Source organism: Echinops telfairi, unplaced genomic scaffold (assembly GCF_000313985.2).
Source record: "Echinops telfairi isolate 266 unplaced genomic scaffold, ASM31398v2 ScPeMD7_7400;HRSCAF=8409, whole genome shotgun sequence".
Classification (NCBI taxonomy): Eukaryota; Metazoa; Chordata; class Mammalia; order Afrosoricida; family Tenrecidae; genus Echinops; species Echinops telfairi.
Genome location: NW_022111300.1, coordinates 58158679 through 58167874, shown reverse-complemented (window position 1 = coordinate 58167874; position 9196 = coordinate 58158679). Strand labels below are relative to the sequence as shown.

The window sequence follows — 9196 nt, the reverse complement described above, 5'->3', positions numbered from 1 at the left end:
CCCTTTTAGAAAATGGGCGGTACATATGTTGCACAGCAACCAAATATCCTGATCAGCAGAGTCAGAAACTGTGCTTAGTTCAAACCTCACCAAGTTGAATGTGTGTGATGCGTCATACCCCTGGCAAGAAGCCAGTCTTCCAAATCAAGCTCCTCAAAGGCTTCATTGTGCCTCCCTCTTCTGAATCTCCAATTTCAGACCTTCAACCAATAATTTTCGCCCTTCTGGTTACTGTTCCACTTTAAAATCTAGGTCTATTCTAATTCTGCTACATCAGCAATGACTGCACCACTTTGAAACCCTGGAAACCACCAAGAAGCAATACTGTTAAGAGGTAAATGAAAATAAGGATGCAGGAAGATGAAGATCTTCTCACAGGAGTCATCTATAGTCATGACTCCTATTTCCTCCTCTTCTCTTCCCTCTGAAACCCAGTCAAGTTTGGATGGTGCCCCCATCACTATAGAGAAATTGCCCTTCGTTAATGACCTCCACATTGTTATCAAGTCACGGGCCATCACCTACTCTAAAGCCCGCTCTTTGACTATCAAGTTATATAGTGATGAAGCCAAATGTCCTTGTAATCATCTTCCAATGCCCCTTTCTCTCCAATTCCTCATCCAGTGAATTCTACCTTTCAAAATAGCTTCTGAACCAGTACTTTTCATCTCCTTTGTCACTCCCACAAAGGTGCCATCAATTAGTCTTAACTGGTCTCCCTGGTTCTTCTCTTGCACTCTGCTAGACCCCACTTTATGCCCAACGCAGCAGCCAGATTGACCCTGTTAAAACCTAAGCCAGGTCGTGTCACTCCGTGTCCCACTGTCATCTCTTTTGGTGTTAACGTGTCCTTTCATTGACCCACAAAGTCTGCTGTGACCAGATCTTACTCCGGAATGCCCCATTTTGGCTCCACTCACGCTACCCCTTTGGGGGCCCCTGAGGTTCCTGATCACATAAAGCACAGTCCATGTTAGGGCCTGTGTGTCCAGTGCCAAGAAAGCCCATCGTTCAGATCTCTGTGGGGCTCATTTCTCACCTCCTCCAAGTCTTTGCCAATGAGCCTATCGCAAGCACCTCCTTGACCTGTCCTACTCTGTTTCTGAGTCCCTTTTAGTACATTCTAGAATTTACTTATTTGCTATGTCTATTGTTTATTGTTATGTGTATTGTCTGTCTCTCACAGCTAGAGTGTAAACTCACTGTTCAGTGATGTATCCCAATTATCCAGAACAGTGCTTGGCACATGTTGCTGGTGCTGCTGTTGGTTGGTTCTGACTCATAAGCATCCTAGGTGCAACAGAATGAAGACAGCTTCTTCCTCACATTGCTGCCAGGCTTTAACCCACTGTAGCAGCCACTGTGCCAGCCCATCTTCCTTTTTGGGTGACCTTTACCAAATATGATGTCATTTCCCTGTTAACGTGGCCAAAGCATGTGAGACAACGTCTTAACAATCCTTTTTTAAAAAAAAAGAGCATCCTGGCTGTACTTCTTTCAAGACAGACTTGTTTGTTCTTCTGGAAGTTCATAGTATATTCAATACTCTTCTATAGCACCATCATCCAAAAAGGCACCCATTCTTCCCTGGTCATCCTTATTCATTGTCCAGCTTTCACATGCAGATGAGGCTACTGAAAATACCGTAGCTTGGGTCGGGCTAAACTGAGTCCTCAAGGTGACATTGTTGTCCTTTAATACCTTAAAGAAGTCTTGGGAACATATCTACCAAATGCAATGCATGGTTTGATTTCTGGACTGCAGCTCCCAGGGCATAAATTGGAGAGCCAAGTACAATGAAATCATTGGCAGCTTCAATCTTTTCTGCTTATCATGATGCTGCCACTGTCCCAGCACCCACTGAATCTAAGGATGACTGATCATTGAGAAGCTCTGTGAGGAGGAAGGCGCTTACTACAGTAGTGCACATGGGGCTAACAGCACACGGATGTGGAGAAAATGGAAAAAGTAAAGGAATATGCAATTTATCTGTACTTTTCCAATACTTTATTGTCACTCTGATCTAAAACACATACACCTACACACACCTTTGAAATACCTTTATTTTATTAGTTTAAGATAATAAGCTACAATATGAACATTTCTGAGCATTAAGAAATAATGACCCTAACACATCCTTAAATATCTATTAAATAGGGACCATTTGTGCAGTTAACTGTCAACATCCAATATTTTGTCAGTTTCAGAATTCTACAATGTGAAAAGACGAGTGAAATTTGCATACTCAAACAAAAAGATCTCTGACAAGCCCACACTTTTACCTATGTGCAACCATTAAGGATAAGATTATTTATGTAAAATATATACTTATTCTGATAAAGCAAGACTATAAAGAAGTGAAAATATAACAAGCAATAAATACTGTGAAACTTAAAAGTATTAAAGCAGAGAACATGAGCAGTATTTCTACATTCCTATAACTAAGATTCTTGGCACTGATTGAGGTTCATTGCCACGTGTGTTAAGTGCAATTACTGGTTCTTTCCGGCCTCTGGATATAGATAAACATAAAGTCATTTAGTTATGGTTTTAAACTTGTAATGGTTCTAAAACAAACATACAGCTAATAAGCAAGCCCATTTGGAATGTAAGAATGATATTTTTGGAACCCACAATGCATATGAATCACCGCACATTTAAACAAAGAAGTACAACTTAGCTTTCCCTCGTTAGGTTTGGAATGATGCTGCTTTGCAAAAAGTGTAATCTTTAAAATGAACAAAAATCTCCATTGATTTCTCCAGTGACTTTGAGAGCGGCACTTTGGAACGCCATCTCTGGCCCTGGAATGTCAAATAAGCAGTCAGTCAGTAACTTTTAAACACCCACACAGATGGGGCACTTTAAAAATATGTGGAAATTTTTCATTATCTTTTCATTCCTTTTTCTCCATGAACATTTTGAGGCTTCTTGGTACTGTTTACTTTCAGCAAGATAAGTATAAAACAAACAAAAAAATACATCTTCTTTACACAAGACAAAAGAGTGGTCTTAACCTCAGCAGGTTTTGCCATGGAGGATAGCATTTATTTAAATAGAATACTCTACTTTAAATTCTAAATCGTGGACACTAATGGAGTGGAGCAGGGGCTATCAAGATTATTTATATAAAGAACTGGCATATACTATACAATCACTTCCACAGTAGATTTATCTTTTTAATTAGTTTGCTTAGTCTAATAATAAAGTCAGTTTCCATTCCCTAAGGCACAATGACTGGGCAACAGTGGGGAGGGCTGGCTTTCAGGATGACTCCGGGCCAGGATGGCTGAGCTGACCAAACGTGCACACTTACTCATACATACTGCTTTCCTTAACAGTATTTCACCACAGCCTTGCAAACAGAATGGTCTGCTGCTCGGGGCTGCATGTCATCTATAATACACATTTTAGATTGAGCAAAGCACACTCACTGTGGGCTTTAAACCAAATGTTCCCTATGAAAATGGTAACATAATTTGAAAGCAATTATGGAAAGCAAATGCTGACAGTCAAAATATAGAGCAGGTTGATTAACTGGGCATCATTTCAGCACCCAAAGTTCTGCTTAGTGTTGAAATAGAGTTAGTGCTCATGTTGGCTTTTCATTGCAGTGCTTTAGTGATGTGGTAAAGGTAGTAAATCGCATTAAAAACTCAGCCCTCCACTCCTATTTGGCTCACTGCTGGCTCTTTTTCACTGAATGAAGGAATATTCCATGAACATTTTTGGAGTCTCTTAAATATAGTGCCACAACAATGACATCATACTTTGTAAAACAGACATCCAAAAGTTTTGGAAACAAGAATATTTCTTTGGTATGAAGTTCTTCTCTCTCTCTTTTAAAATGTCAGATACTATATTTGTAGCAGGATGCAAAGGAAATTTGTGACAGTTGCTTTAGTACATATATATCACGAAGTCTTTGCTAGGAACCAAAGTGCACATGTTAAGGAGTCTAGACTAGTAACTCGCAGAGCACACAGGCTGTGCCGCTCTTGTCCGCTCCAGTAACTGAGGGCCCCTGCCTGGCTGTGGCCGATGCTCAGTGCACACTGCTGCAGGCAGTGCTTCCGCCAGGGTTTTGGTGATGTGAATATGACCACCGTTCTGCTGTGAATTGGGTTTTACATAGTAAACCTACGTGAAATGTAGTGAGTCAATAAAGATGCAGCAAATACCCCAAAGTTTAGTCTTTATGATATGTATTAAAAACCATAAGAATCGGAATTGGCTTGATGGGAGTAGGTGTTTTATATGTATACACGAGGCTTTAAAAAGTTCATGGAAAAAATAGACTTAAAAGATAATGGAATTTTCCCAAGAGCTTTTGAAGCCTCCCTTATATGTATGTATGATACATACAAATGTGTGTGTGTAATACATAGTCAGAGACAGATTAGGCTATTTTTTTCCTTTAAAGACACTTTATGTTAAAGATACATACTGATCCCTCCAGGACCAGTGGTGTGAGTGGTGATACTGGGAAGGTAGAGGGAAAGTGGGTTGGAAAAGGGAACCGATTACAAGGAACTATATGTGACCTCCTCCCTGGGGGACGGACAACAGAAAAGTGGACATCGGACAGGGCAAGGTATGACAAAATAATAATTTATAAATTATCAAGGGCTCACGAGAGAGGGGGGAACGGGGAGGGAGGGGAAAAATGAGGACCTAATGCTGAGGGCTTAAGTGGAGAGGAAATGTTTTGAGAATAATGAGGGCAATTAATGTACAAATGCGCTTTACACAACTGATGTGTGTATGGATTGTGATAAGAGTTGTATGAGCCCCTAATAAAATGATTAGAAACAAAAGATTCATACCGAAGCATTTATTATTTATGTACATATTTTTATGTATGAAAGTATAAGACAACTTAGATTGCTTTTAAATAATGTAACAAAAAGGCACGCTATGAGGAATTGATGAAACAGAATTACAGAATATTAACAATTATAGACGTTGGTGATAGGTCCCTGGAGGTGCTTTATACTATTATCTATACTTTGTGAGGGTTAAAATTTTCAGTAAGAAATAAGTGCAAGTTAATGTCAATAACCAAAAATATGAGAGAAAAATAAGTGTATTTTCTGCTGTCAAAAGAACTACATAGGGAAACAAAGACTATTTACTCCCAACATTCTTCAAAAACAGCCAGATGCCATGAATAAACTCTGACTCATACCGATCTTGTATTGGTTTCTGCAAACCTTTACAGGAGCAGACAACCTCGTCTTTCTTCCTAGAGCACTAGTGGGTTTTTAACCACTGACCCTGCAGTTAGCAACCCAACACCTAACCCATCTCTTACCACCAGGGCCCCTTCCCAATATTCTTGTAATAGTTAACTTTGCAATGTGGGTGCACTAAATGCTAAATGGTTTGATTCCTCAGGCAAGCAGAATTACAGGTGATTTTTCACTTTCCTCTTTAAACTGTTTCATATTATATCAGTGTTTACAATACACTGATTTTAAATTTGGGGAAAACTCTTTTCCAAAACAACATGTTGTAATTTTTCTCCTTGTGTTATTCCTCTTAGACAAGGGAGTGATTTTGAGTGGGAAAGAGATCAACTTTTAGACATGAGATCTTGGATTGATTTCATTCTGTTTTTTAAGATGCTAATGAAATGTCTCATGAGAGGCCAGCACATCATTTTGTTCTTGGCCACCCACCGAGTGCGTTAAACTGGAGAGCACAGCAAGTCTGTGTGAAGATCTGCAAGATCAGACCTAAGTAGCTCTCTGCTGCCTCAAAGCAGGCTGAAAACAGTTAGTCTCAGGAGGCAGCAGCCTCAATGTCAGGAGTCAGAATGGGCAGCATTGGGCAGTCGGAATGGATACCGCATTTGTGGGCCTGTGAGCAACGGCCATCCTAGGAGCCAAGCAGATGGCAGCAGGAAGACACAGCTCCAGGGCCTACACTGCCAGCTCAGCCTCAAGTGCCTAGGCATGCCCTGGCAGCACATGGAGGAGGGCTTTTTAATGTAAGGACTGATCTCTGAAACATCAGTTAAGGAGTAGTATCTTGGGTAAGAGTTCCCAAAGTAAGTGCTCTAGAGGCAGTCAAATATACCTGCCACCCCTTCCTGTCTGCCTGCCCTCTCTGGGAGCCTGGTTACACACAAAGGCCTCCTGGTCGATGTTATTCAAGCGTCTCTATTCCTTTTTGCCTGCTCTTTTGTGAACTGATTTTAAGGCTTCAAGGCACCTGAAGTTTCTCTCTCTGACAGAGAGGTGGGGAATCCCTCTCTACGGCATCTCGGTTTGGATACTGTACAGAAAAATAAACTTACGGCCACCATCTAAGTTACCTGGTGAGCAGTTTCTTCTTGTAAATCCACTTTCTAAGCTTTAGAAAGGACAATAAATTTCTTATGTTTTGGGTTTTCCAAATCATGTACCTGTAATAAGATTAAAGAGTGACATTTTATTATACGAAACTAATAATTTTACTCACTCACAGCCATTGAGCGGAGTCTGACTCATAGTGACCCTAGTAGAGCAGAGTAAAACTGCCCCTATGGGTTTCTGAGACTGTCAATCTTTACAGGAGTAGAAAGCCTCTCTTTTCTCCTGTGGATCTGCTGGTGATTTTGAATGGCTGACCTTGTGGTTAGCAGCTCTACATATAACCCACTATGCCACCAAGGCTCCTAGTAAAATTTTACTAGAGTGGAAATTTCATTTCTTAATTATTGTGTTTCTAAGATGATCATGGGAAAAGCATTTAGATCCTTATTTAGTTCTGGATTATATGGATTTAGGGAATGATGACAGGAGCTCTGGTGGAGCGACCAGATAAGCACTGGACTACTAACCTCGAGGTCAGTAATTGGGAGCCACCAGTTGCTCCCTGGGAGAAAGATGAGGTTGTCTACTCCCATCATGATTTATAGTCCGGAAACCCTCTATATAGGGAGGCTGTGAGTCAGAATGGGCTCACGGCAATGAGTGGCGTTAAGCGTATGATGACCCTTTCTCAGATGGAAAAAGATCATCTTTACCTGGTTCCTAATACAATTGGGGGGCGCAGAGTGAAGGTCAGCATTGGAGTGATGCTTGTCTGACGTTCTTGACATTTCTTGACATAACTTTCTTTTAGATTTGTGGACCATTCGGCTCAGTATTGATCGGTGGACACTGGCATTAACTTCTTTCATCTGACTTACTGGGTGTTGCTGATGCAGCTGCTGGTTTTCCATATCTGTGTCTGATTCAAAAATGTATGGCTTTCTCTTCGTTTTTCCTGACCTGTGGCCTTGCCCTGAAACTTGTGGTCTAGAGGTACTTGTGACATTTTCTTTCCCATTCACTTGGAGGGTGGCGACACTTCTACTAGTGCCTGGTTTTTGGAGTGCCCAGTTCTCAGATCTCTGCTTCCTTTCTTTCCCACCCTCAGCCCGTGCATTTCCACCGGGAAGAGGATGCTTGATCCTGTTTGCACAGGCCTCGGTGTCGTTTTCTTGGGGTCTGGAAATCTGACTGAAGTGGCCAGCATGCGTCTGGTTGGGACCATGAGGTCTTTTCTTTGCAGTCGAACTTAAATTCGGCCTGTCGCCCGGCCTCGCACTAGTTTTCGGTGGGAACGACTTCATTTCGGTAGTGACTAGCTGCTTTCTTCTCAGAGGGCTAGGTTCCGGGATCTGTTTGTTCATCTGAACCAACCGAGTTTTGAAAACTGGCCTGAATGTAGGGGCCTTTTCATTTTGGGAGGCAGGATGTGTGTCTTGACCATAAGTACTGCTTCTGCTGGGCTTTGCCACATCCAGGTGCGTTTGTGGTGCCCCACTGGACAGGGTGCTCTGTCTCCCCAGTACAGAGGATCTTGGCTGTAGGTGTGGAGTTGGGAGGCTGTGTGGCTCGGGCTGGCTGGCAGAGGTCGCCACCTTGTGGTCAGCTGCTACTGAATGGGCAGGGAGGTTTTGTGTCAAGGTAGGGTTTATGGAAGGGGCCCTCCTCAGATGAGCCCAGGGGGGCTTTTTAATGGTTAGATTGGATGTCTTGATTTTGTTTTCCTGAAAGGGTAGAGATTAAGGGGAAAAAATTAAATGTAGTAAACCTTTATATTCTTAATATCATCTTTTTTCTTTTCCATTAATGTAACACTACCAGAGCACAGGATCAGACAGGGTTTCATTCTTGGGGGGGCCAGGGACACTAGGAGTCAAGACCAACAGGACGACATCAAATAGCAATAATGATGGCAACAAAATACAAGACAATTGGAGCAAAACAAAACATAAATGTACCTGCTTGACACAATAGGGACATTTCTTTGGGGTTTTGTTTTTCTTTATACACCACCCTTTCGAGGACGCAGTCTAAGATGAGGGCTGCTCTGTTTTGTGCAAACACTGGAGGGAGCTGGCACACACAGTACCCACTGCCCATGGCACATGCTGGCTGCCCACCACTGACTGTTCTGCAACTCCCTCCAGCTTCGTAGCCACACCCGCCTCCTCCAAATCTCCCACCAAGCATCCTCTCAACTGCCGAGCAATCTGGGTTACTGCTGACGTGGCGCCAAGGTGAGTCCCGAGGTGCTGTTGTCTTTGGCACACCTGTCTCAGCTCCCTGGGCAGGAAGCACAACCACTCAGGGGTCGCTGTTCGGGTTTCAAACCACCACAATAAGGCAGATACTCCAGGAAAGCGAGTCATAGACACATTTTTAATTTCCCTGTGCATATAAAAGTTATGTTGACACTATACTGTAGTCTCTTCAGTGTGTGATAGCATTATGAAAAAATATAAAATACTGTGAGAATGAACAAAAAGCAACACAATGAAAAGAGACTTGCTCAGGATAGGGCTACCACAAACCTTCAACTTTGCAAATCTTGCAAAAAGCGCACCATCCGCAGAGCACAACAAAGCCAGCGAAGTGTGAGGCTGTGCAGCCTGCTTACACCTGTGCTATGGAACCTTCTCAGTCTCAGGCCATCAGGAACACTGGTCGGGTCATGTGAACCGTGGAGGCAGCAGCAGCGGGACTGAGTGGCAGGAGGGGCTGTGCTTTAGGCAGCTTTGTGTTCGCAGTGCTGACCACAGAGCCATGTCAGACCAAAATGCAAACAAAAATCCCTGGCGCTGCGGTGCCCATAGCAATGCATGGGGGTAGAATTCTGCACTTCTTTGTCAAGCTGACATGTCAGATCCATCTAAGAGATCAACGACTTCCAGTCTTTA

General features: G+C 42.6%; 1 protein-coding gene across 3 annotated transcripts in view; it reads right to left on the bottom strand.

The window, feature by feature from the left end:
• Positions 1-1993: 1993 nt before the first annotated feature.
• Positions 1994-9196, bottom strand: part of CUNH18orf63 (chromosome unknown C18orf63 homolog) — a 47359-nt gene continuing 40156 nt past the window's right edge. For all 3 annotated transcript variants that reach the window (XM_045296288.1, XM_045296289.1, XM_045296290.1), the window contains 3 exons: positions 7013-8023; positions 6320-6409; positions 1994-2804 (listed from right to left, as the gene is read on the bottom strand). In XM_045296288.1, the coding sequence (XP_045152223.1) occupies positions 6353-6409; positions 7013-8023 (1068 nt within the window). In that variant the 3' untranslated portion in view covers positions 1994-2804; positions 6320-6352. The remainder of the gene's footprint in view (positions 2805-6319; positions 6410-7012; positions 8024-9196) is intronic.